The 27,845-nt window shown below is 40.9% G+C and overlaps 1 protein-coding gene across 1 annotated transcript in view; it reads right to left on the reverse strand.

Annotated features, from left to right (window-relative positions):
* Nucleotides 1-216: 216 nt before the first annotated feature.
* The window catches only part of LOC146330393 (xylosyltransferase 1-like), a 110,509-nt gene continuing 82,880 nt past the window's right edge, over nucleotides 217-27,845 (reverse strand). Inside the window, exons 8-11 of the mRNA XM_084715930.1 lie at nucleotides 25,492-25,757; nucleotides 19,150-19,348; nucleotides 8,943-9,276; nucleotides 217-2,666 (exon numbers count right to left, since the gene is read on the reverse strand). Of these exons, the coding sequence (XP_084572056.1) occupies nucleotides 2,344-2,666; nucleotides 8,943-9,276; nucleotides 19,150-19,348; nucleotides 25,492-25,757 (1,122 nt within the window). The 3' untranslated portion in view covers nucleotides 217-2,343. The remainder of the gene's footprint in view (nucleotides 2,667-8,942; nucleotides 9,277-19,149; nucleotides 19,349-25,491; nucleotides 25,758-27,845) is intronic.

Raw genomic sequence — 27,845 nt, forward strand, 5'->3', positions numbered from 1 at the left:
GAGGCAAGGTGAACTTGACATTAATGAACAGTAATGTCTCTTAATTAGCCTGTGCAAAAACACTCACGTAGCTCGTGTGGTGCCTAAGCAATGTTGACAATCACAGATTGAACTCTTAATTGGCTTCAAACTGATTTCAAAGTAAAAGTAATATGCGACCATACCTCTTGTTCAGGATGTGCTGTGGTGCATTGCTACCCCTCGGTGTAATCAATTGTCCAGAGATTGTCTTGATGGCAGAAAAAGGTACTTCGAATGTAGATAGAGCTGAAAAGGTGCCATAGATCCAAAGATGCATTTTGCAATCAAGACACGATATAATATTCACTTGAAATTGTACATTATTGTCACAGCATGAAGATCACTACCACTCACTATCTTTCTGAAACTGACAGGAACCATAAAACACCAAGAAAAGCACATTTCTCCTTTGATGTCCCGACGTGGTCCGACGTGTTCGCTTGTGAAGGGTCTCTGTTTGGTGAGGTTGTTAGGTAGCCGACCTCCGACCTCGCAGGTCAGGGTGGCTTTCTCTTGTGATGCACTTGGCAAACAGCCATGTAAGAAACCAAGACAAGAAGATCTATTCAGACAGGACAACACGGACTAACACACAGGTGCAGGGCCATAAAAAGGTACAGTATAAGTCTGGGGTGTTGGCCTTTGTAAATAAAGGCGGCTTTCTTTACAAAAAAATATTTATCATGCTGCCAAGGCAGCGTTGCAGTTATTTAGTCACTGACTAAAAATATCAGTATTAATATAAACTTATAAATAAATAGCGACTCATGGACTCACCCGCCCCCCCACCCCCATTCACACACTTGTTGAGACTTCATGTATAATCATGTACAACATAAAGTGTCATTGAAATGAGCGGAAGAAAGTAAAAAAACAAAGATGTCACTAAAAACAAGGATTTTAAGGTCAGCTTGAGATAATTGTGTTTCAAGTTTGAGGCAGGTTGGTAAGAAAACCAAGACGGACAAAACAATTCTCTCTTTGTCCTCCGCCTGTCACAACATCTGGGTTTGATTAAAAAACACACTACACTATGTGAATGTTAAGTCTTAAAACACTATTGTACAACAACCACAAATGAAGCATTCATGAATTTAGAATACTAAAAACGTCTACAATAAATTTCTACTATAATCCAAATAGGTGTGATTATTCTGAGAAGGCCTCTGTATTTGCATTTCTCTTATTTCCATATTTACGAAATGTGACTGCAGCAGATGGTTCACCCAGTCACAACAGTTCCACATCCTGATCAGGCACTGAACTGAAAGAAATTGTGCTGCTGTTGCGGATTTATTCCTACTGATTTAAACATGGAGTCACTGAACTATCAGAAACTCAAAGAGTTTGGAAGTAATTGGCTTTAATAATGCTAAAATATTTGTTCAAAGTTTCTCCTTAAAGGGACAGTTCACTTCAAATCGAAAATACACATTTTTTTTCTCTGGCCTGTAGTACTATTTATCCATCCAGATTTTTTTGGTGTGAGTTTCAGTGTTTTGGAGATATTGGCAGTAGAGATGTTTGCAATGTTCAAAACCAGTGTCTCTAGTCCCATTATATTGGAGAGAAGACAGAAATCTCTGCGGCTGATATCTCCAAAACTCTGCAACTCACTCCAGAAAAACTCTAGATGGATAAATAGCACTACAGGTCAGGGCACAGATATGTATTTTTAATTCAGGGGTGGACTGTCCCTTTAAACGGGAAATTTGCTTTTAATGGTGCTGCATTTTGAGTCGTATCAAAATAATCTGTTTGGGCTTATCTGAACGCTCAGATATCATCTCAATCTTGTTCATTTTGACATATAAGGAGGCACATTTGATCCAGTACCGGGCTCCCTCCTCATACACACTGTACGTCTAACAGCTAAGGCCTTTGCAGCAGAACTTCGTCTGCTACCAGTGTTGACAATCCGCACTCACATGACCGCCGCGCCCCGTGCAGGGCTTTAAAAGCTGACTTCATAATTCATTCAGCAGCAAAATAAATGCTCGAAAATTGCAACGTTTGATCACAGTAAAACTCAGCCATGAGAAGAAAAATAAATACACTGAGAAACTGAAATAGCAAAGCCAGCATAATCCCTCAAAAGGAGGAACCCCGTGGGAGGATCTGAAAATCATTCTCCTTGCTTTCTGTCCAGACGCCCTCACCAGCCTCCCCGAAAAATCCACTTTTTCTTTTGTTTCCTGCTTCGCCCAAGACAGAGGAAGAACACCTTTCCTTCCCCCACCTGCAACAAACCCCTTAAATAAATAAAAATCGACAGTGAAATCTCCTGTGCCTTGACCTCCTGTCCAGCTGGAGGCCTCGCTGCTACCTGATGCGCCCGTTGGCACGCGGCGCTCCCAGATGGGATTTGGGGTCTGGGCTCAGGGAGCTCCAGGGGTTCTTGGGGCAGGCCTGCATGACAGGGCAGGCAGTGGGGCCCACGGCGCAGACGTCCGCCGCCTCCCACAACTCGCCCACCAGGCCGTCTAACCAATGCTCGAGCTCTGGGCCAGTCAGGGCTGCGTTCCTCTTGGCCTGCTCCACGTAGCCCAGGCTGACAGGGATGTTGAGCACTGGGTTGAGGCCGTGGAAACTTTGCTCCATGTAGCTGTTCTTCGCTGGCCCGTTGTGGAGCTTCAGAGTATCCTCTGGAGAGACGTGGGAAGGAAGACAGAGAGAGCAGAGAGGGAGACAGACGATGTGTGAGGAGTTGATAATCAGTGGTCAGACAGACAAAGGGGAAGAGAGTTGAAGGGGAAAAAGGAGAAAAAGGAGACATGAATGGTAAAATATCAAAGCAGAGAACGTGATTTGCTTTATTATTATCTGAAAAGCTTAAACTGGTTGCTAATTTGCTTGGATTGATTTTCACAACTGGACTCCCTGAATCCCGTTCTTTTGATGTGGTGTGTCAAACCACTGCAATGCTGACTTTCTGGAAACGGTCAGAAATACTCAGACGCGCCCTCATTCTTTCTTCCCATGACGGTCAGGAAGACACAACCTAAAACACTTTCTCCACCCTGAGCTCCACTGAAGCTGTAAATTCCTCACTGGTCCTCTAACTGGGGCGCTCGCCATCCTCTCTAAGCACGGCTGAGCGGACATCGGCGCTTTTCATGCACCGGTGACAGAAAGATGCAGTCAGACATGAGGTGCTGCACCAGGCAAGGAGATGTCCAACCAATGCCAGCCAGTTCTGTGGTAGCAGAGTGTGTTATGAAGTCATACGTCTGTATAAAGTTTTGTGTTTTTTTTAGAAAAATGTGTAGTGAGTGCGTGTGTGTGTGTGTGTGTGTGTGTGTGTGTGTGTGTGTGTGTCTGTGTTTGTGTGTCTGCTGCTGCTAGTGCGGGTGGAAGGCCACGTCATAAACTTTTACTGGCACTGCATGTAGGAGGGAAACCTGGTGCCAGACATGGCAGTAAATTAAAGACGTGTGTGTGAACAGACGAAAGAGCACATACACCAGCCGAACATAAGATTATTACATGATGATCATAAACACAAGAAGTTGATCTCACAGGGACTAATAAATCTGTGTCCTGATAAAATATGTAAAATACATACATACATATCTAATGGTGTGTGAATTAAATGCAAGTCAAAGGCATAATCCTTAAACTAAATGTAATCAAAGAGAGGCTCAAACATTCACTTATTGTTTTCTGATGTACTTAAAGTGGGACTTTTGTGGGATTTTTGTTGAACAGCAGCCACTGTGGCCACAAGTAGCAGTTACAGTATATCGGAACATTGAGCTTCCACTTATTCATGGTGAGGATTGCTTTTTTACAGCCAGGCCACACTGGCTGCTTGAAAAGTGTGTGCATCACAGAACCTATAAAATACTTGCACCCATTTTTTTTTCCACGTGATACATGTGGCTCTCTGCAAAAATACACAGTGAAATTGATGCGTTGACAGTCATATCAACAACATATCAGCAACATGACACCTCTCACCCCAGTTTCAGTGTTTATATCTGTGGAATAGGTGACAACCCATCAACAAATTGTGTATAGGGCTCTATTTTTCCAGTGCAGTCTCTCTTTTTCTGTTCCTCTCCTTCCCTCTCTCTCTCTCTCTCTGTGAACGAGGGGAAAAAAATCACACTGCTTCCTGATTGCAACTCTCCTCAAAACTCTTCTGAAAACTCAACGTGGAAAGATGCCGCAGCAGAAACGTTGTCTGTGTGGATTCAATTTTCATGAGCGCAACTATGTTTGAAAAAATCAGTCTAACTACTCTAACTACTAATATATGTCATACTTATAGAGTGAAAAATGTTAGACATAATATTAATACACAGAAGGTACAGGTTATATATGTCAAGTACACTCAGTTTCCAGATTATTATGCTAAAATAATGTGGTCTAATACAACAGCTGCTAGTAACTAAGTACCTAAAAACATGGACAAGTAATTTACTTAAAGCTACTACAAGGAGGTTTTAAGTGGTTATGAAACAGTCTTAATTTAATACCAATGCCTCTATACGACCTACATAAGCAAATGAGACCAATGAGACCAATACTGGCAATTTCTGTACAGTTTTTTTTTAATGCCTGCCACCTGGTTGGACTTTGGAAGATGAGATTAAATGAGCCTGTTACAGTTACAGTGAGTAGTGTATTTCTATTTTTATTTTGGAAATTTTATTTTTGATGTTGTTATTACAGTGGAAACACTACCACTTGTGTCCACAGGGTCTTCCAAAATCTACACAGTATGAAAGTTCCTTGTAGCAGCTTTAAGGTAGCTGGATTTTACTAAAGTAATTCCACTCTATGCTGGTTTGTATTCCTATTCTAGTATGGTTGGAGTTCTTGGTGACTTTTCAGATGAAGCTTTTACAAACAAAACATTGATTACCTCATTAAATATGATGCATTGGAGAGTACAACTGTAAGCAGTACCAGCTACAGTCAGTGAAATGCTGCTACACATTAAGGAATCAGTAATCCAGCAACACATACACTGTGATAATATGACACCCTGCATAGTGACTCCTTTTACTGTTTGTCCTTCAAGTAAAGTTACCTAAATAATGCATGTGTACTTTAACTTCAGTAAGATTTTGAAGGTGGTACTTTTACTCAAAAGGAATTTTTTTCCGTGATGTTTCTACTTTAGAAATATATTTCAGTTTCCTTTTTTCCTTTATTCTTTTTATGCAAATAAACTGAACTGAACAGGTTGTTTTTTCAGAGAATCGAACTAAACTGAATTGTTTGCGAGACAGGAAATGAATTATGTTTTGAGAAGTTTTTTTGAGTGGGGCTGGATTGGGTTTCACATTTTTGTGTTCTGTTTTTCCTTTTTGCCTGCTTGAACCTGGATACACAGAACTGAACTGAGAATTATCTGTGGTGGTATTTTGTTGTTTGTTGGCCAAAACTATATGTTTTGCTTTTGGATGTGTGCTCTCGAGGGTTCGAGACATGACTTTTTTTGGTTTTAACATGCTTTGATCTTGAGTCCTGTGTGTTGACTAATTTAAAAGTACTGACTCACAACCTGACGAAAAGATTGTTAGATGCTGACTTAACTGGCTCCGCAAGCAATCAGTCACACCCTTTACTCTCTTGACTCTTTACTAGTAAAGAGAGAGTACTTCCTCCACCTCTCCTTGCTATAAATTTTGTCTGCACGAAGGCTGTAATGGTCAGGTTTTATCAGAACTGTTTATGTCGATTCAACTTTATGGTCATTCTGGGTTGGAGGCTGAATTGCTTCGTAGCAAGAATGTTTCTCATTTTATTTGTACAATTTGTACCAACAAAACTTCAATTAATCAACATCTGTACCTGATAAACTAGCAGCTGACTCAATCAGAAACTATTAATCTTATCACTGAGCTACAACACTGTCGGGAATAAAAAATGCGTTGAGGTGGCATAGTTAAATTAGTACTAGACCGCTTTCTCCATCCAGAAGCCAGAACATAATTGCATAAAGCGTACCTAAACAGCCATAAACCAGAGATGAATATTTAACTCCCACTGTTGCACGGCAGACCCCCCGACAGCCCCGCTGAGACTCGGGTCAAAGACAGGCGCTGTAACTTTATTTGTTGTTCCTCTTCATCATTAAAGCGGCTCAGTGAGATTATTAAACGGAGAAAGGCGCGATTATGCCAAAGCTAGCGTCTCAACTCTCATGTGACTTTCAGAGGAAACTGGCTGCTTACCGTCGCCAACAATGCAGTCCTGCCCCTTATCCATGCTGGCTGATTGATTTAATTGTGTCATTGTTTTTCCAGGGCTAAGTGCGCTGTTGTTTAACACTCTGTTTAGTGTGTATGAGCAGCTCTCTGGGTTATTAAGGGTGACTTCATGACAAACAACCAGGGTCTGCAGAGGCCCACAGGCTTGATTAGAAAGGGCATCACTGCAAATACAAGGCTGTGTGTGTGTGTGTGTGTGTGTGTGTGTGTGTGTGTGTGTGTGTGTGTGTGTGTGTGTGTGTGTGTGTGTGTGTGCGTGCAGACATTTTAGAGCACCTAAACCAGCAATCGTTGCTCAAGTTCACAGTAAGTGCAGTGTCATTCTGTGAAACTATGTTGGTGTCAGCTAGGGCTGCACAATATGTGAAAACAATAGTATTGTGATTATTTTGACATATACTGAGCTTGTCATATGATTCAAGATTAGTGGGAATGATGTTTTCATCATCACTTGCTAAACTGTAACTATTTCACTTTTAAAATCATGGTGATGTGACATTTGTTGGGGTCTGTACCAAACAAACATCTGGGGAACAAGATTTGTAGGACACCTCTGCGTCACCACTCATACTTCATTATAATGCTGCTTTGTCGCGCATATTTCCTTTATCAAAAAATTTCAGCTTCAGCAATTTGGATGTTACGCTTGGCCATATTTCGATTTGGATAATACTTTGATTAATTGTGCAGCCCAATTGTCAAATGGAAAGAAAATGCTGAAAATTTAAACGGAAAGTAGAAGTTGTCTGTAACCACTGTGTGTATTCAAGCTTTGTATTTTCATTTTCAGCATCCTGTATATGAACTACTGATCTGTGCAGATAAGGAGGGCAGTTGGTGAGATTCAAATCTAAAATGAGCCTGTCCATCATGAAAGTACTAGTAACCACGCAGAGGCCTCCAGTCTGCAATAACTCACAACAAATGCTTCCTTTGTGAGGCTCATAAAGCTCCATTTGTGCTCAGATTGTCGTGGAACGATAACAAATGTTGTGCATTTCAAAATATAGATAGACTCAATGGTGGAGGAAGAAGCTGCCAGTTATCATGAGCAAAATGCAGTTTAAGTATAAGAAGTGGTGAGTTTTATTATCTTATGTTATTGGATCATTATTGCCTAAGCCTTCACCTGAAGTCAGTATTTCAAGTAGAGGTAATTTGAACTACTTTAAATCATATTACAACCATTTATATTTTACACTACAAAAAAATCTCCATCATACTAAGTAATTCTTAAGTAGTTATTGGGTCCTAAACATCTATTTTCTCAAAATAATTTATTTAAAAACAGTTAGATTATTTTCAACATGTTTCCTTTCAAAAAAGAACTTGTTTAAAAAAGTTGTAGAAATAAATGCAAAGCTTTTGATGGGAGGCAGAATAAAGGAGCCTACTGCTGTGAAACCAAGTAAATAATGCCACATCTTTTATGAAAACACTGAAATTAAAACTGGTTAAAATCATCCCACTGCAGCTTCCTTTTCCACTTTTTGTTGACCTCTTAAGTAAATTTGACTTTCAGATCTCAGTTGGACAAAATTTTTCTCTGATGCACTGATGTGTTGCAGCATTTTACTGTTGTAGCTGTACTTATTACAGTGTTGCTTAGATTGTATGTTTTGTATAATTAAGCAATATAACACTCATCAAACTGCTATTAAGCCAGAGTCATTTCCTGTAAACCAATTAGTTTAATACATTGGTTCTCAACCTGGGGGCTGGGACCCCCAAGGAGGTCGCCATTTGGTTATGGAGAATAAAATAAAGTATTGTTGCAAGCAGCACAGATTCTCTGCCATGTTAGACCCATTAAAGAAATTCAACATAAGGCACAAGCACTCAAAAATATGCAAAATACAGCTGCTGGCATCTAGAAATCTAACAGCCGCCTCACTAATGGTTAAAACTATAAACCAGCACAAAAATTACCAACCAATTACTCAACAAACATGATGAGAAATAAAATGTATTTTAGACTGAGGAATTGTTTTAACATTGCATCACCTGTACCAAAAATATCTGCATTTACTGCGTGTGTTTGTGAGTGAAAGCAAAGGTCTACTGTGTGACTTTAGGAGCTTTCGTGTGTTAGACAGTAATCCCTAAATGGAGATTCAGTCCCAGCGCTGTTGTACTCAGCATCAGCACCCATGAAATTCCTCTTGTCCAATCAAATTACTTGGTCAGAACTAACTGTTGTATTAAGTAGTATGAATTGGAAATGCTCATTATACAAAGTACAACAAAATTTGACTTATGTACAACACTGGAGTGAATTCCTGTAGTAGTTTTCCACCAGTGACAGTGTAATGACAGAAGCAACACAAAAAAAGCCTCAAAAATTACCAATCAACTCCTCTGTGAAAAACACAGTCAAGACTTAACGTAAGCTTCACAAACAGGATTTATTGCAGGGCTGTTGTATTTAATTGCACTGTGTAGGTCTTTTACCCGAGCAGTGCAGAGCTTCCACCATGTCTATATGTTGTGAGTTGTTTGGCATTTAGAGTAACGCCTTAAGTACTTTTTTGATGAATGATTATCTGTTGTTGGGAAACAGCACAGCAGTGCAATAAGTCTAGCAAGGCTATTTGTACAAATAACACAATCAATAGTCATTTTGTGTTATGATGAAGCTGAAACAAGCACTTGTTATAAATAAGCCTCATGACCATCACAGAGGAGCCTCTCTCTCACCTTGTCGTATGGGCTGGTGCTTGTTGTAGGCCAGCGGGGCGATAAGGAAGCGCATCTCAGCCACGGGGCTCCAGTGGTGCAGGATGCGGACGCTCCACACTCCAGGGCGCAGGGGCTGGTTGAGAGGCGGGCGGTAGTGGGTGAACTCGGCGCTGGCGTCGATCAGAATGTCATAGGTGGCCGCGATGACGTTGGTGGGGTCGATCCACACGACTGTGACAGTGACGTTAGGACCCTTACTCCATTTCTGCATGCCCACCGTCTCGTCCATGGGGCCCATCAGGCCGCCGAAGTTTCGGAACATGCGTTCTTTGGCATCCCATTCTGTGCCGATCTGCCAACAGAAGAAGAAGGAGAATGAGGAAATGAGTGAAAACAGGAAGACAAAAATGAGTGACAGAATGAGGTAAGAAGACGAGAAGAGAAACACAAGAGATGAGGGTGTAATCATTCACTCTTGCTGCTGCATATAGCGTACAGAGACCATAAATAAGTAACGTCCCGTGTGCATGTATCAACATGTGACCACACTATTAAGATAACCAATATCTGCACTGAATTATCATGGGAAATAATCTTCAGCATGTATTTTTCATCAAACAGCTCCACACTGCAGCCCACCCCTCTACACACACACACACACACACACACACACAGCCGTTATATAATGTCACAGTATGCACAAGCTGACGGGCCTGATTGTTTTGTCCTGCATGTTTGAGTCTATTTGTCCACAGCTGCTGCTGGTGCCGTATGCCTGGGTCTGTCTTTGGAAAGGAATATGAGAGGCAGGCTGAGGAAGGCGTTATGACTAGACCCAAACCGTATCCCCTTGGGGTGCAGATCAAATGCATCCATGTTTCCTCTCTGAACACATTTCAGAGAGATAGAAAGAGAGAGAGAGAGAGAGAGAGAGAGAGAGAGAGAGAGAGAGAGAGAGAGAGAGAGAGAAAAGGTAGCAGTATCCAGTGTGAGCAGTATTTAACCTAAACAGAAACTACAGGGGAGGAGATTACACCCTGACATCAGTGAGAAAACCCCAAATAGAAGAAGACAAAAATATAAACACAACACTTTTGTTTTTGCTCCCATTTTTCACAAGTTGAAGTAAAAAAAACTTAAAGCTTCTTCTTATTTCCCATAGGGCTACAGATACCACATTTTTTTCCTAGGAGGGTAGGAAGTCATGACCCGCCCTGCTCTGCCTCTGATTTGCTAGCACTGTTGCCTTCATTGGCTGGGTTGATTAGGGTTTATGCATGAGGAAAGATTGGCTAGGGTTAGGGTAAGAATATCAGGGTAAGCCAATCAGAGGCAGAGCAGGCAGATCATGATTTTGCCCTCCTGAGAAAAAAATCTGGTACCTGCAACCCTATGTGAAATAACCAAAGTTCAGCGTAGGCCTTGACAAAATAGCTGAAAAGTAAGTTTCATATAGTTGATATCAATAATTATTGATCATGTAGGTCTAGAGCAATGCCATGTTGTGTACGCCAAAGGATGCATTAGAGCTAGGACGATGGATGATACTATTGTTCATCATCGACCACTGAGCCCGCTCTCGTCATAACATTGTGATTTAAAAGTGCCTTAGAAAGGATAAATGTGTATTTTAAGGAGACACCACAAAAGTGGAGGATGGGTTTATTTCAATAACACCTTGCACCTGATTTATGAAAGGAAAGACAACACAAAGCACTGCACAATTTGGAATTAATATCCAACGTACATACATATAAAAAGTATAAAAGAAAGCAAACAAAAACAACATCAATGATATCATTGTCAGCCGCAATCCATCCATCCATCCATCCATCCATCCATCCATCCATCCTCTTCAGCTTATCCAGGGTTGGGTCATGTTGGCAGAAGGCCAAGCATGATGTCCCTCTCCTCTTTCCAGCTCCTCCGCCTTAGCTGGCTCCTTTTGAGATGAAGAAGCAGTCTTTCTACTCAGAGGTCCCTCTGGATGTTTGAGCCCCTCCCCCTCTGATATTTGCACAACTTAAAAAAAATACAATAACTGCCATACCAACAAGCTGACCTGTTTTTTTTTTTTTTATCTGCATTCATTTGTCACTCAATGCTGTGTCATCATGTGTTGCTCCATGCTGTTTCTCACGTGTCGAAGATGCAGCTGTACCACACATGTTAAATGATTGGTTTTTCACATGTCACTCGATCGGCTGTGCGTGCGTCACTTGTAGCACGCTCCATTATCAAGAGATATGACAGGCTGTTTATGAGCTGAGGTGTATTACTTATGTCCTTTCATGGCAGTTTGCATTTAATGCATTTAAGTGAAACTATCAAACATTTTATCAAACTACTTTCTTATCACTATTGATGTCATGTCTAATCCGATCTGTCATTTTATTGCTCAGGCCTAGTTCAGCGCCTAATAAATGTATTTTCCGAAGATCAAACTGTGCATTTTAGAGTGTCATTTTATTGTGACCAGTCCACGACACACCTGTGTCATAATCATGCTGGTTAATCAGCATCTCTATATGCCACACAAATGAGAAGTGCTCATGAACACAGATTTGACCAATTTTACTATGTAAAAAAATTGAGAGAATTAAAATTTTTGTGTACACAGAAGTAGTCTTGAAAAATGGGAGAAAAAACATAAGTGTGGCGTTTATTTTTTTGTTAAGTATACATACTGACAATATATACAGGCAGCGACCGCAGCCTATTGACAGAAAAAAACAAGGAGTCAAGAGAGAGAACTTGCATTAAAATAAGGTTTTAGTGATTCAACAAAGACAGAGGAGGCAGTATTCATTGCAACAATTTTGAGAAAGAGATAATACCAAAGTCAAATATATCTTTGGCGAATTATGAGACATACAGAGCCTCTGGCTGGAGAACACGGGACTAGCTGCCAGCCTGCCGCACACTGGAGGACTGCCAGTGGAACAATGAGCCAATTTAAGATTATTACGTCCTGTAAGCTTTACATAATTAACATTTAGTATACACGTTTGCAGGTTTGTTTGTTTGACTTGAACTGAGATTTATAGGTCATGTTAGAAGACTTGATTCTGCCACTCAGCTGAACATAAATAAAGCAAAAACAGAACAAATTACAAGAACAGGAAGAACACATACAGTAAGTGCAGCTAATTGCCTTTAATGTCTTCACTGTGGTCAAGGCTGTAACTGAAGAGGTGTGCTTTGTGTGTGTGCGTTTGTGCTGGATTGAGATTGCAAAAGCATGCGGTATGCAAAATGAGAGACATGGAGCGATCGAGATTGATGGGGGAGATGAGGTGATAGAGAGGGAGGCAACACACACATACACACACACAAACTGACAGTGAAATATGTCTGGGGTGTTGGCAGAAATATGAGAGGGATGGTGGCTTTAGGAAGCGCTCATCCTTACAATGGTAGCTGATTAACACAGCCTCACCCTGCCGGACGATCAATGACTGACTGGAACTGACTCTGTATTACATCCTGTGAGAATAGCGATTGTGATGTACAGTATAAATAGACATTACTTGCATAAATTAGACTGTGTGTGCGTGTGTCTTTGAAATCCGTAAAAGACACCTCACTTTCATCTCAATTATTGGACTGACCTCTGCCATTTCTGCCCCTTGGACCTTGGTTCCTTTCTCTTTAAATTACTAATCAACTCTCGTCTGGCACCTCTGTACCTCATTACTTTATTCAAGGCTGACTCACTGGCACACACTACATCCCCGATTGATTGGCAGCACTCTCGCTGTAAGCTGCAGAAAGAAATGAAGGGAGTATTGACAGAGGAATCTCACTGTAATCCACTGGGAGAGAGTCTGCAGAAGGCTGACTAAAGTTAGTGCGAAGGAGATTGTGACAATGCTCACAGTGGGTGGGAGGGGACACCCCCGAGACCTGCTTCTGGTTCTTGGCCATAGTTTATTCAGTAACAAACATCAACTGAGTGTGGCGTAAATTATGCACAACAGTCCAAGTTCCACTTTTTCAGGCAGTTTCAGGCCAGATGAGTGGGCACCTTCCCTGCTTTCAGAGGCTTTACACTCAGCACACACACACACACACACAGGTCATAGGTTAATAAGGTGCACATGTAACTTGTAGGCTCCCTGCCTCATGACTGAAGCTCAATCTCTACCCTGGTTACCACAGAAATACTAGGCAGATTTTTGCAATTTTCCTACTAAAAAGTGTCAAATACACAGCACTAGATATTGACCCATTGTATTTTTATGCAGAAAGCTGGAGGTACCCCTGCCCACACAAATGTATATTATTGTTAGGCCTGGGCAATAAAACAATAGTAATGGGTATCGGCAACAGACACTTGAAATGTTGAATCGTTTCAGTTAAACACATTAAATGTAAACCACCATGAAAGTGCAATGAATATGCCTTGACTCATAAACAGCCTATCATGTTCCTTGTCCTTTTTTAAAAGTCTATTAAAGTGATAGTTTGGATTATTTGAAGTGGGGTTGTATGAGACACTATTGATAGTCAGTGTATTACCTACAGTAGATGGCAGTTGACACATCACCAGTTTGGAGAAGCAGAGAGGGACGCCAGCTGGCAGCTAAGCAATGAACTGCTGTGGACAAGGTCAGGACAAAATGTATTTTACCCATGTAAAAAAAATCTCTATCAGATTTAAATATATAAAAAAAGTAATTTAAATTTAAAAAAAACAAACAAAACAAACTTAATTCATAAAATCAGTACCTGTCTACTTACAGGTGTGCAAAAAAATTAGCTCTTTGAAAAGAGGCAATGAATTATTATGATAAAACTTTCAGCTATATGACTCAGCCCTAGTGATTGTTTCCACATCAGCTAAAATTTTGTTGAAACATTTTCATTTCATTCATAAAGATTATTGCTTTAAAATGTTGCATTCTCTCTCTTCTGTAAGGAAGCTATCACTCTCTTAATGATGCAGTTCAAGGTACATCTGCAGGTAACAGACGAAGCCACCAGTAGCAAGAAACTCTTTCTTCCAGTATGAAAGTGGGTCAAACAGGGATTAACTTGTGGCCCATTTCAGCCTCAGCCTATAGCTTACGCTGACCTCCACACTCAACCTGTCCCTCGCTGCTCCTACCCAATAAGCTTTGGCTTAAGACCAATACCCAATCAAGCCTTACGACCGCTCACCAAGTTGCAGGCTTAGGACCTTCTTTCACTTATAGCCATACTTAGAAGAACATGCTTTTGTGGAACTAATGCTGATCTGGCAACCTCACTGTGACCTCTACCCCGCTTTTTTTCAATTAATTCCCGTCTCTCTGCTGGCCTGTTTACTCACACTTTCCACTCACTTGAACCAATTATTCACATTTTCCATTTATAACCAGCAATTACTAAGAATTGCTGTTAATTGCAGGAGATTCAACCCTCATTTATTCTCTGACAAACACAGGGAGAAACTATCACCTGATGACGTATGCTTTACTTTTCTCCACATATGCCTCATCGTTCATGTTCATTACCCATAATACTTGTTTCACCCTCTGCTCAATCCCCTACCTGACTTAATAGAAACATAAAATGATCCCATCAAATAATCCACCTCTATTCCATTTCTTGCTTCTGACCCGACAAACCCCGTAAACCTTTTCTCCACGTCGCCGCCTTGCTGGCGCCCGCGCTCTAACACCTCCATTAAAAAAGACAGGTCATTTTGATGAGGCAGCAGCATTGACAGTCCTAGTCTACATCTGGCCCTGCTTAAAACCATAGGGCATGAATGTCCCTCAAGGCTCTGTTCAGAGGCTTATTAGTGGCACTTTTTTGTGGGGGTAATCAAACACAGGTGCTCACCAGCACCAAGGACTCCCCTGAGACACCATTTACACTACTGAGGGACTATGGGTAAGATGGCTGGATGCTTGCTAATAAAGATACACTGTGGAGTGATGGATGAAGAAGGAAGGGTGGAGAACAGAAACGTTTTCTGTCATAAAGGTGCAAGCTGAGAGTTGTGTGACATATCACAACAGACTTAAATGACTAGTTTGGGAAATGTGCTTATTTGCTCTCTCAGTGAGAGTTAGTTATGTTTGCATGATAGCTATGAAGCCACAGTCATCAGCTGGTTAGCTTAGCTTAGCATAAAGACATGAAACAGGAAGAGACAACTAGCCTGGATCTGTTTCAAAGGTAAACCTGCCTAATAAAACAATCTCATAAATTAACACATTATATCATCATCATATATTTCAGACAGAGCCAGGCTGGCAGTTTACCTCCAGTTTATGTTCTAAGCTAAGCTAACTAGCTCCTGACAGTAGTTACATATTTATTGTATAGACTTGAGAGTTTTATGTATGTTTTGATCTAAATCTGGGGAAGAAAGCAAATTTATGAATTCCCTAAAATATCTATTTTGTTAAAAGATGTTGATGCAAAGATAATAACTAGTTAACATGTTTTTATCTGTTATATACTGGACGTATGCAATAACCCTAACCCTAATCAGTCCTAAACTTTATCAATCCAACCAACAAAAGCAAGTCAAATACTAGCCTATCAGAGTCAGAGTAGGGTGGGTCATGACTTAGTTATCTTGGAAAATAAAATCTGGTGTACAAAATGGATGCCTAACCATGCAGGACACGAAGGAAAATCTTGATTAGTTGCAATGATTAGTTAATTAGTTGTCAACTATTAAATTAATCACCAACTACTTTGATAATTGGTTGTATGTTTTAAGTCATTTTTAAGGAAAAAAAAGTCAAAATTCAAATGATTCTCAAATATGAATATTTTCTGCTTTCTTAAGTCCTTTTTAACAGTGAACTGAATATCTTTCGGTCATGGACAACATTTTAGGATGTGATGGGCTTTGGCAAACAGTGACAGTGACCAAACAATGATTTGTTTAATTGAGAAAATGACTGACTGATTAATTGATAATGAAAATGATTGTTAGCTGCAACCCTAATATCAATTGTTCACCCCTGCTGGGACTGTCTGTGCTCTAAATCAACCTCTTTTTCAGTTTAGATGAGGACATTTTGGTGTCCGATTAAAAATTATACATTGAGGGTGAGGTTGATAAATATCACAAAATCATATGTGAAATAAAAATTGGCTTTTTGTGTACAATTCACTCCATAAAAACACCTCACAGAATCCAAAACAATAGTGCTGTAGTTCATAATAGAAGCTCATAATGTTACATTTCTGACATTGTGTCAGACAATATGTTTATTCCGGTTACTCCATAATGAGTTCTGCTATCATAATATGTATGTGAATGTATATTGTGGTAGCTTGAGGACTAAACCATCAGTCAAAGTCAGTCATTCTACTGTATAAAATGTGTCCAACAAAGGGTAATATACCTCTCAATGTCAAGTCTGAGTTGAGGTGAAATACTAATTTTAACTGTGTGGGCTGTAAGTGGTCCCACACTAAATCATGCAGTAAAAAGGCCCATAAAGGCAGCTGGGAGGCGGTAGTAGAGGCGTGAAAAGAAAGACGTATCTGTCTTCCTTTATATCTAAAGGAGGACAGGGAACACATTGTTAAGCCAACCATATGGTTTATCTAGCAAACTCCAGCGTATAGCTTTAGTATAATGGGTCATATCTGCTAAGTTGACAAAAAGCACAGAGCTACTGCTGCTACGCTGTTGCCACCGCGCTGTCTTATTTAAGCTCTTTCTGCTCTCCTTTTGACTGACAGATGGACAAACTGACTGACAGACAGCCACTGCACAGTGCCAGACAGCGAATGCTTTCTCTGGCTGAGCATCCAGATAAAAGCCACAGCTCACATCACTTCACGTCACTCACGGTTTCATAGGCCAGACACACAAACAGGGCTTAGCGAGAGGCACCGGCGTGCTCACTGGCCCGTCTGGATCCATTTGACTTCACTGTGAGACAGCTAGAGGAGGTCAGAAGGGGTCAAGGTGTGTCCAGGTTAGGGACCTGATTATCGGATACTACATTCAGCATTTTTATGATTATTTGATTCTATATTTTTTGTTATCAGAATGTGCTGCTGCCTGTAAGCACCATTCTGTGGTCACACTCAATGTCCCGCCTACAACACCATCTGACACGTCACAAGTTACAGCCTATCAACACTGATGCCTGCCCGTCAGACACAGGAGGAATGCATTTGCAGACTGGAGTGAACAAGCTTAACTGTGGAGGTAAGATACCAGATATTTCCAAAGTTAAAAACATCATAATCCTCTATGTTGAAAGATGCACTGAAGCTGAAAAAACACCACAGTCTTATCATCTTTTTTCTGATGACAAGGTAAAACTTTGGGGAGCTATTTTGTTTATTTATTTATTAAAATGTTCATTTATTAAAATGTTCAGTTATCTACCTAAGAAATACTGCTGTCAGCTTCCCACACTTTTGTTTTAAGATAATGTTAAAAAGTTCTATTTTAATTAAACATACACTTAAAATTCCCATGAAGTCAAATTTGATGTTTAATCATTGTTTTTATCACATATTTATTGCACCATATGTTACCTATAAGTCAGTATCTGGCCGAACAATGCCAAAAAAAAGTTGTTTTTTAGGTATTCTCTAGAATTTGAAATGATGTTTCAGAGTTTGCCTTTTACTGGAAAATGATTAAAACCTGTTGATGACTCATCCAGCACTCAGGGGCATACACTAAATGTGTCCAATGACAAACTTCCTTGATTATAGTGCAGTAGAGCATGGAAGGTGAATACATCTGTTCACCAAAGCGGACTGTATTGTTCCTGGATGCCTCACTGTACAAAAGCACAACTTTATACCTTTCTTCACTGTTTTGGGTGAAACTGGATCATATTTTATAGAGAAATATTTTCTGTTTTCCCCTCTGATGTCCTCCAGCTGCTCAGCTTCGACTTTTGGTTATTTAATTACAGGGTTTTCTGATACTTTTATGTAGCTGTAACTGTTAACCTTTAAGTGCGGTTAGCAACAGAAACAGGCTCAGCAGCCTCCCAGTGAACATGGCCGTTCACAAGGGAAAGCACAGCTTCCATGACCGACAGGGATTAAAATACCAAAGTCGTTCATGGAGTTAATTTATGGAAACATAGCTTTATTTGTAAGTTAGCTAACTGTTAACTGCTGTTAGCTCAGTTAGCTGTGACACAGTCCTGGTGTGCTTGGAAACTGGTAAGAAAACCACCTTGGTACTGCAGCCTGTTCCTTAGTGTCAAACTGGTCTTGGAGGCTGTTTAGATCCCAGTGTGGTCATGTTTATGGGTCCAGAAGGAGTCAGCTAATAGGACTAACCCCTTCCTACATCTATGGTCCGCTTTAGCTGCATGGCGGCGGGGTGTAACACACATTCAACGTTATTGTCTACTGTAAAAGCCAACATCCCTCCCAATCTGCCTGTTTCAAAGGAAACAAATAAGCAATAAGCCCTCTGCTGGCTGTTTCATGGGAACTTTGGAGGCATTTAGACAAAGTTTTGTGTTGGAGTTTGTTTTTCTAAATGTTGAAACCAAGGTTTTCACTTGTAATTCAAATGAATATGAGTCATCATTTATCTTGAATACTTACAATCAGTAAAAAGACAATAATAGTTCACCCATCGTCCTGGTGTGTCAATGTGGTTGACTGGCACAAACAAAGCAAACAAATTCATTCAGAGGTTTGTTGACATTTGTGCTTCCTACAGGATAAACCAGAAAGAGAAAAAGGTCAATTTATATTCACTCGGTTAATTTTGTCCTTTTTAAAAACACACTCCGTGGCTGTCACATCACAGCCGAGCTGCTGTGTCCTAAACAGGCGTTGTGGTAAACAGAAACACAGATTAACATAACAAGACAATCAGGGGAAGCATTCCAGTGTGAAGGTGAGAAGACGTTCTATTAGCAAACAACAAATAAGCAGCACAGGAAGCGCTCATCCCTATAAACTTGGATGAATTCAATCAATTTACATTTTACAAGGCCATTACAGGCTCCAGTTTAATTGTGTGGAGATGCGCTGCTATGAGTCTTGGCAAGGTCGCCATAGCAATGAATATAAGGTCACCATGGCAATGCGCTGTATATCTCACCTCTAATTATATGCACCACATAGGAAAAACTATGCAGTGCTTAGGGTTTTAATGGAACTCATTTCCCAACAGTGGCAATGGCTGACTGATTGTTTTGTGACTCATGCCAAACAAGTGACTTCAGTGTAAATTAAAATAAAATGCCACGCCACGCAAGCCGATCTGCTGACTCACCTCTGCGAACTGCAACCTGCTGAACGTGCTGCTGGGAGGGGTGGTAAGCTTGAAGTTCTTCTTGGGTGCCACCCAGGTCTCCATGGTCTCCAGTTTGCTGGTGGCCAGATTGGTGGCGTGGTGCCTGACCAGGTAGCCCTGGAACTGGTCGGCCTGGAAGTAGAGATGCACTGACACCGGGTGGCCCATGGGGAAGTACCTGGCAGGGCATGGAGAGAGAGAGCGCATGAGCAAACCCGATACCCGCTGACCTACCTGCTGTGCCACTTTTCAGCGCCAACAGTGTAAGAGGAGGAGAATATCTAGATCCATCTGGATAACACGTGCAAGGAGCCGGCCTTGGACATGCTAATGTGGGGAGTCGATGTGCTCTGTGATTGTGCGACATGGTGGACATTAATTCAATGACCTTTAAAAGAAAACCAATTGGTCAAAGACATGTGGTGACCATGCTCATGATTCCCATTAAGCACCGCTTGCCCACACTTGGGTAACTGAGGTTTTCAACTATTTTTATGCTTGTACACGATTATCACAGTAAATCAAAGATAAGTAAAGGGCTAGTGGACACTTTATTAAAGCCCAAGCACCACTGAGAACTTCTAAGTAAGTAAAGAACAAACGTCTTGATGCTAATTATTGCTTTAAAACGAGCTGGTTGTTTCAGCATGTGTTCCAGTTGTGAAGCGGAAGAGACGGTTAAAGAAGACATGTGACAGTGGAGACCGCAGCGTCCTGCTGGCTACACAAAATTACAGAACAGTCATGGGCTGTATTGGCAGCAGATTCAGATTAGTCAGAGTTGTGAACACACACAGACAAATCCGACAAAACACATTACAAGTCTGCTGAACAAAGTTGAACTGGGTCATCCAGTCAGCCGGAGCTGAACGAAGGTCTTGCCCCTCTGATTAGTCCATTGTTTGTTTGTGTGTCTCTCCGTACGTGGCAGAGGGCCGGCCCCCGGGGCAGCCAGCCCAAGTGACTTCTGGAAAAACAAAAAAGGGGCCGGGGTGGGCACTGCTGGGGAACGCTGCACAGCTGCTCTCTGCACACGTCCTGACTCCTTCTCGCCCAGCTTTCTCATCCTTCTGCTTGCTTGAATTCTCCTTTATTTCCTTTCTCTTTTCCACACACACACACACACAGTCCCTCCCTGCTCCCCAGTGCCCATGGCCTCATCAGTATTCCACTAAAGGACCAGGAGTCAACCCGTCCCGGTAAATGCTACCCTGACAAGCAGAACAGCAAATATTTACACCCACAAGGATAGCAGTGCACCCTCCCTCCTCTCCTCTCCTGCTCCCCATGCCTTTCTCCTCTTCTCTCTTCTCCCATCTGCCTTCTCCGCTTTGCTCCTCTCCTCCTTTCATCCTGCTTTCTGTCCTCGTCCCTTGACTCTTGTCCCCCCCACCCTCCCCTGCTTCCCTGTCTTTCCCAAAAGAGACGTGGCTGCCAGTGTGCGAGGCAGTGAGAAGGGGGTCGGGGCGTAGCCTGCACAGAAGCTCCATTCAGCCTGTTACTCCACAGTCTCTCCAATCAAGTCACAGCGGGCTGCTAAAAGAGCCAAATCCGTCTCTGTGGCCTTCTCCTCTCTGTCTCACACTGCAGCTGACCCGTCCATCTGCTGGTTGCACATCTGAATCCTACGTGCATGCAAAATATGCTCCCGCATGCACCATATGTGTCTGTACTTGAGCCTTCAGACCAGGTCTTGAATAGTACATAAGACGTCAGAGCAAAACCTTGATCTGTTTTAATTTCCTGTAAAATTCTAGATCAATAAAAATAAATCAGACAGGCCACGCCAGGCAGACTTCGTGCTGACGGTGTGTTTAATTATTACGCCTATAAATTCAAATATACCATAAAATCACATAGCTCATTTTGCTTTTTAGTTCTCCTTTTTGTTTAGTCTGATCTCAGCAATGCCTCCCTGCAGCCGTGACTCACTGTGGCTCACATTATTTATGTACAAGCTCCTGATTTTTACTCATTCGCTTCATAAACTAGTATCATATTCTTATCTTGCAACACATTACAGATTATTGGCTTTGTGTCTTTGTAGTACACCAAGAATTATGAGGAATGGCGCATTATTCATGGCCTCCACCCTGTAACACTGCAGTGATTAATTTATGACAGAACACGTCATAGAGCAGACAGGACTGCTACGGCTGACACCGTGTGCTAAATTATGACACACTATTAAGCCTTGGACAATGTAGACTGCAGTATTATATTACAGTAAGTAACACAACATAACATGGATGTGTTTGGTGTCTCTCATGTGTTACCATTTCACTGAAGTCATGGACATTAACACATGTTGGCGATGCGTGACAAACCAACAAGGTTGTGTAAATACACTTACTGATCGTCTAATCCTAAAATTCACATCAAACTATTTGAATCAAAAATATATTCTGCCCATCTGAAGACAAAAACGCTGTTTCATATACCTGAAGATGTCCTTGCTCTTTTGTAAAACACAATCAAAATATTAATGGATTATTCTATGTTTAAAAAAAAAAAAATACTGCCATAAACCAGTCAAGTTACAGTTCCATCCATGTTTGTCCATACGATGTATGTGGTGAAGACTTCGAAGGAATTTAATAAGGATGTTTAATTTCCATTGAAAAACATGCATGTCGGAGGATTACAGAGGGCTGAGAGAGAACTGAAAATTATGAAATCAAAGTGATGTTGACCTTTAACATTTTAAAAATAAAATCACTTATCATTTTATCCTATTAAACATAATGAGCGTATGTATTCTTGAGTTTGGGTAAAAAATGCTGTGCAAGGTCATTGACCTTGAGGCCTTTGAATGGGATGGAGGGACAACCGGTAAATTTAATGCCTTTGTCACATCAAACATATGCACAGAAGAAATACAAATATTTGAAAGAAACACTAATATTTAATGTAAGTGACAATAAAATTGAAATCTAGGTTTATATTGTACAAACTGAGTAGAAATATGTCATTTCCAACAACTGTCTTTGTGTATGTGATATGAAAAAGGGGTGCAACTTCGTGAATGAGTTAAAAATCTTTGTTTTTGTGCTGCAGACAGAATGTTTTAAATGGTTAAAGAGTCTTTGAGGATTCTGGAAACACTTTCACAACGGTGTGATCTTAAACATCCTACTGGGTTTTTCAAAGCTCACCGGGGAATTATTTATTATTTCCTGAAAATCAGGCACTTTAGCTGTGTGACACGAATGTAATGTTAATACATGAGAGGCACAAACTGGGGTAATGTTGGGTAAGCTCACAGGTTTATTTTTTCCTAATTCTGTTATTCACTGTGGAAATAAATGTTGCAGGTTACTGTTAAAAAAGCCTTTATAAATTCCTGGCACTGTATACCAGTAGGCAATATCTGCATTTCACATATTCTGATTATTTCAGAAAGGTGGGCACATGCCACCTGAATCATTCTTTTTATTATGAACCTGCCCTCTGGTCTGTGCTCAATGAGCTCCATCCTAAATAAAACACAATGAAAGAATCTGGACTCGGCAATACAAAAAAAAAAAACACCATTAAAACAGCTTTACGAGCATTCAGACACCTCACAGAATTCATCCTGACTTTCAGTTTGCATATGAAGACCTGAGATATGAGCCAAAAGACTTAACACAACTCGCACACAAGGTGACATTTCAATCGGCATGTGTGTATATGTTACTGTTTTCCTCGGTTGCTAAGACACACTTAATGAAACTGAGATCCGTTTAATCTTCATCGTCACCTTCTTAGCACAAGTCTCTCTTTCAAATGTTTTAACATATTCTCATTGGTTTCAAACATTTTTCACACCCTCTTTCAAATCAGTTAACACAGATCTCGTAGAAAGACACCGAATTCTATTGGAATAACTGTGGTAAACAAAAGGAAAAACATCTTTTCACAGCTGATAGAAATTACCTGCGTAACTATGAATCTAATGCGCCGGCGTGAGACTCCTCAGCACAACTCTTCAACCTGTAATCAGTCGTCATCCATCTATGAAGGACGCCGCCTCTGTGTTGCTACTTGCAAGCATGGATCATAGAGGTCAGAGGCACGTGGTGAGAGTAGGAGGTTGTGGCAGAAAGATCCAAGGAAGAGGAGTTTGTGTTTATAGAGCTGGCACCACTGATGCGGTTCAGCCAAAACAATGACATGGAAAAATCTGGTGTAGTACACTGCTGTTTCTGAGCATTTCTGACTTTGGGTGAAAGTCTTTACTGGTTCTTTGGTGAATAAAGAATGCAGCAGAGAAGCTGTAACATAATGAACGTCTGAATTTGTCTGACATTTCATGAGCACACCTGATCTGCACACAAGAATAAAATGAATGAAGAAAACTTCTTTAGAATTTTTCTTTTTTTTAATTTCCTGTGTATTTTTTTTATTTTATTTTAGTTTGTAGAGGTCATATTTTTCTTTCTTTTTTCTTTTTTAAATTTCAGTTAACTGAAATGTTTTTTCACACCTAGTTTAAGTTTTTTAATTCAGTGTTATTTAACTATAATAACCGTGATACACACACACACACACACATGCACACAGTCACAGCGGTTCTCTTTATTTCCTTGTTGTCCTTTGGCATCTCAGCTTTCTAAAATTGCTTTTACATGTAAATGTTAAAGACAGAGGCTTGCTTGTGTCGCTTAGGGAGAAGCTTTTTCTCACAGGCTCATTTCTTGGCATTTTCAGAGAGGTGAAGACCCCCCCTCTCTGTTCAACATGTACATGCACACATGCATGTATGTAACCACCTCTTGCTTGGTCGGCTCTTGCTCTCTTTTACATAACAGATGCAGCGTATGAGCAGAAACAGCTGTAGCCAATAGATGGTTTTGAGGTTTGACAGATGGAAACATGCTTCCTTTCTCTGCTCGGCTTTACCCGCAGGACTTTAGAGAACACCCACAATGCAGCAGGGAGCGCCTGGATGCCTTACTGTACCGGAGCCCTGCTGACGAGGAGCAAACCATCTCCTCGTGTTCCCTCCTACATTTACTCAACAACAGCAGGTGATGCTGCACTCGGAGGTGCCATCAGTCAGTCCACCTGATGATTTCTGAAACTTTCCCGGGTTGAACAATATGAACTGGCAGCTTGGACGACTACCAACAAAAACTACAGCAGATCCAATCACAGTGTCTCTATATTTTGTTAAAACAACTGCTGTCCTTCACACTGTGCTCCATTAACTTTCTCTTATCCTGTCTTACGTGGGGAAGTAGGAGTAATCTGTACTATATTACTGTAATAAATAATAAAATGATAATGACATGTCATCAGAAATTAAGGAAACATGCTAAATTGAAATACTTGCTTCTCTAAAAAAAATATGCTGCAGCCACAGTGTCCTTGGAAATTTCTTTTCTGGCCTGTTATTGTCTTATTGTTTGTCTGTTTCATGTTAATCAGAGTTCAAATGAATGTTGAATGTTTGCCAAATGAGTTAGTGTCTATGGCTCTAAATCTTTGCTATTTGGTTTGTTGTACTCATTTTTGGACGCACAATTTTCACATATTGCGACTTTAATGTCTTTAAAAAGAACATAAATATGTCATCCTCATGTCTGCTGCAGCTGTAGCTGTTGTGATTGTCTGCTTTATCTTTTGTTTTGAGGTAATATGCTTTATATGAGCTTTCTGTCACACATACACAAATGAGCAATTTACACCTCTGCTATCTGTTCAGAATCAGCACATTTCATTTGTCACTGTTTTTTTAATCGCTTTGTGTCTGGGTTCCATCACTCTGCAAATAAACAAATGGAAACCTCACCTAAAATGCTCCTGTGCCAGATGCTACTGAAAACATATGCTGCTGAGAACCGTGACTGAAGTACATGAAGCTGAAATGTTCCATTTGGCCATTAAAATTGAAAGCATAGTGTGGTTTTCCCTTTTCATTTAAACCACATACTGTATGTTAACAACACTGGAACTCATACATTTCCACTAATAATACACTGGCCTCGCTTGAAGGGACAGCTTTCGATGCTGTGACCATGGCCTCATTATCTCATTGAGTGTCATATCAAGTTACAAAATGAATAGCATTACCCAGAGTTCCCAGCTGCTGACTGGAACTATTCATTGTTATCCTATTTCCATGACATGTGATGCCAGACAAAGGCAACGCATCTATAGGTCTCTATACAAAAGTTTTTTTTATATATGATGCGGTTTCTCATGCTAACATGGGTGTGGCGGGTTTTTCAGAGTAAAAACAGACTGGAGTGCACCTGTGGATGTGGGTACAGGTGTGTCATGATGATGATGGTGTGCGTAAATGGAGACTAGAAGGAAGTATTTGCATAGGTGTACCTGCAGCTGTGATCCTTTGGATTTCCCTGCAGCGAGGCGGCAGCTCTGGCCAGGCCCAGACGGGAGAAGGAGTGGTAGTATGTGAGCTGCGTGTCCGACAGGCTGGCTACGCCATCTGGCTCGTCGTACATGTTCTCCCAGTATGAGTTTAGGCCCGGCGTCCCCTGGGGAAACGGTCCAAACAGGTAACTGTCCAGCTGGTTCACTATCTCCTGGTTCACGCTGGCTTCAAACTTCCTGGCAAAGAAGGTGGGCCGCACCGTTTGCTGCAGAGGGAGAGGGAGGGTGGGAGGGGAACATAACAGCAAAGGAGGGAGGGACGAGATAACAAGAAGAAAAAAGGAGAAGATTAGGAAACAGCGGTGTGCCAGGATGGCAGGGGAACAACTGTGATGTGTTAGATGTGTGTTGGAGTGACGTGTGGGCAGAGAGAAGAAAGAGAAGAAGTAGAGGTGGTAGAAGGTAGCAGATAAAGAGGAGATAGATCTTATGTTCTCTGTGCCAGTGGTTCCCAACCTGAGGATCCAGGGATGCAAGATAAATTTTACGGATTATAAGATGATTAAAACAGAGTTTCTCAACTTTTTTTTGGTCATAAATGTGATGTATATTTGTGTGTATTTTCTTGCAAATCTATTCTACCTCTGTTTGAGAACCACCGAAATTAAAGGAGTAATGCAGCATTGTCGGACTCAAAAGCTGCATCAAGAGGGCTGCACAATGTGGTATAAATCTCATATTGTAATTATTTGACAGATATTGAGATGTGATTCACAATTATTGGGAATTATTTTTTTTTTATCACAGTTCTAATTTTCACTTAATTAAAAATATCATTTGTGATATTTAGTCTGTACCAAATAAACATGTTTTCTTACATCTGTAGAACAAGATATGTAGGCCAGGGCATCTCTGCAGCGCTATAATACTTTATTATAATGCTTCATCAAAAAAATTGCAGCTTCTGCGATTTGCATGTCGCTCTTGGCCATATTATGATTTCGCTAATATGTCAATCAGTCATGCAGCCCTAATGAACAGTTCAAGAAAAGTTTCAAAATCAATACAGCAGAACCAGAGATATCCTCTTTTCCACAAATTCTTCCTCCTTGGTGCTTTCGTTACCCACAACACAACTGAACCATTGGTAGTTTGGTCAGAGGTTCTGGCATGCTATGCTCAGCAAGGGTGACCAGATCCCAACAACTCAGATGTGGGACAAAGAGCATGCTTGTGTGAGACAATGTGGAACACATTACAAAACTCTGACTCTGAGCTTGTAACATCTCCATGCTTTTGCCCTCTAGTTGATTCAGTAGCACAGTAGGTAAGTACAGTAGTTTCTCAGTTGTTGTAGCTACATTTCCTTTTCTTTGGGGTCGTTTCCATCATATTCCACCTTAATCTGCAGACGTTCTTACTTAGAGGCAACGTGCAATTTTCCCCGTTGGGCGTAGGGTAGCAAAGATGGTGACAGGCTAACCTGCACTGGACCCATGTGTGCAGTTTTATTGAAATCAAACACAGCCCTGTCATGACAGCCTTCACTGCTTTCCAGCCAGATTTTAGAAAAGTATCTGTCCTGCAGCAGTGTCATTTTTAAAAACTAGAGCCAATCAAAACGTGGGACCTTGTCTGAATATATGGGTATATAAAGTGGGACAATTGTTCACCCTGTGCTAAGCAGAGACGAGGAGTGGGCTGAATTCGGTCTGCTAAGCTCACTTCTTTCTAACCCCGCAGTTACGTCACTGGAGGCAAGTTATCAGACATCGTGCGGCTCCATCTGGAGCCACAAAAGGCTTTATACAACTTTTTAAGTAAGTTAGTGCCCTCCAAGACCTGTAAACAGACTTTGATGTATAAAGTTGGCGAAGAGGAAAGCAGAAATTTTCTTGTACACAAAGTCATGCTTTCCTTCTCCGACTTCCCTCCAATATTTGCAGGGCTTTTTTTTTGTAAATCATTGGATAAATGTGCTTTTTCAAGACTCTTAGACAGGGCTATTCAACTATATAGCATGTGAGCCAAATAGGAAAATAACTGAGAGTTTGTGGGCTGCACAGAATATTTTGTCAACAATGGCAACGAATAACTCTTACAGTACAGATATATTCCTCTGAGCTCTCAAGAAAACTGTCAGAAAACAAGCTCTGATTTGACTGATGGTGCCTCTTCATGTTGTATTCTTTCATCACAGCAATGCAATATTTTTTTTAATAAAGACAGGTTTAGGCTTCTTGCAGCTGGCAAAGTAAATAAACCCCTTTTAGTCCACTCCCCCTGGAAGAGGCGATTTTCACTATCAATTTAATGACTTTTTAGCTTTGAGAGAGACATTTTGAGGCTTGATG

Source organism: Lutjanus erythropterus, chromosome 3, assembly GCF_056507025.1.
Source record: "Lutjanus erythropterus isolate fLutEry1 chromosome 3, fLutEry1.hap2, whole genome shotgun sequence".
Taxonomy (NCBI): Eukaryota; Metazoa; Chordata; class Actinopteri; order Lutjaniformes; family Lutjanidae; genus Lutjanus; species Lutjanus erythropterus.